The following is a 581-nucleotide window of genomic DNA, read 5'->3' on the forward strand; positions in this document are numbered from 1 at the left end:
CTTAGCTCCACTGTCTGTGAGTGAATTTTTGAATTTAATAAGCTTTATATTCTGGTCAACGTTTCCATTTTTCCTCTATATTTTGGACAGGTGCCCCTGCGGAAACTGTGCAACCGTGCCCGCAGAAGCTGAGAACATCCGATACCACAGGTAGCATTCTCACTAGACGCACTAATCACTCATTTCTTTTCATTACATCACATTACATTTATAATAAACCGTAGCATTTACCATTTGGAATTCACCCTAGGTTACCAGACGGCTTTGGGAGATCGAGGAAGAATTACCACGTATATGGTCGGCCGCGCTGACTGCGGTACTTTACGGTTGAGAGGAATACACCGGTACGTTTTGCTTCTTTGTAAAAACATATAGTTTCAATCTAAATAAAATGGACTAACGTACCCTCAAATAAATTAGTGACGAGCCAATCTCAATGCTACAGTCTTCAAATCACTGCTACGGCCCCGAGTCCTGATTTTAACTCAACTCAGAGCGGAAGTTGAACACTCAGACTTCTTTGTTCCTTTTTTTATTGATAATAATTTGGTGTAAGATATTGATATCTATATTTATATTAC

General features: G+C 39.4%; 1 protein-coding gene across 1 annotated transcript in view; it reads right to left on the bottom strand.

Annotated features, from left to right (window-relative positions):
- Nucleotides 1-581, bottom strand: part of LOC111665370 (radixin-like) — a 21026-nt gene that overhangs the window by 5174 nt on the left and 15271 nt on the right. The window contains exon 12 of the mRNA XM_023420358.2: nucleotides 256-319. Within this exon, the coding sequence (XP_023276126.1) occupies nucleotides 256-319 (64 nt within the window). The remainder of the gene's footprint in view (nucleotides 1-255; nucleotides 320-581) is intronic.

The sequence above is a fragment of the Seriola lalandi genome, unplaced genomic scaffold (assembly GCF_002814215.2).
Source record: "Seriola lalandi dorsalis isolate HSWRI2012SDOR001 ecotype SW California unplaced genomic scaffold, Sedor1 jcf7180002054630, whole genome shotgun sequence".
Classification (NCBI taxonomy): domain Eukaryota; kingdom Metazoa; phylum Chordata; class Actinopteri; order Carangiformes; family Carangidae; genus Seriola; species Seriola lalandi.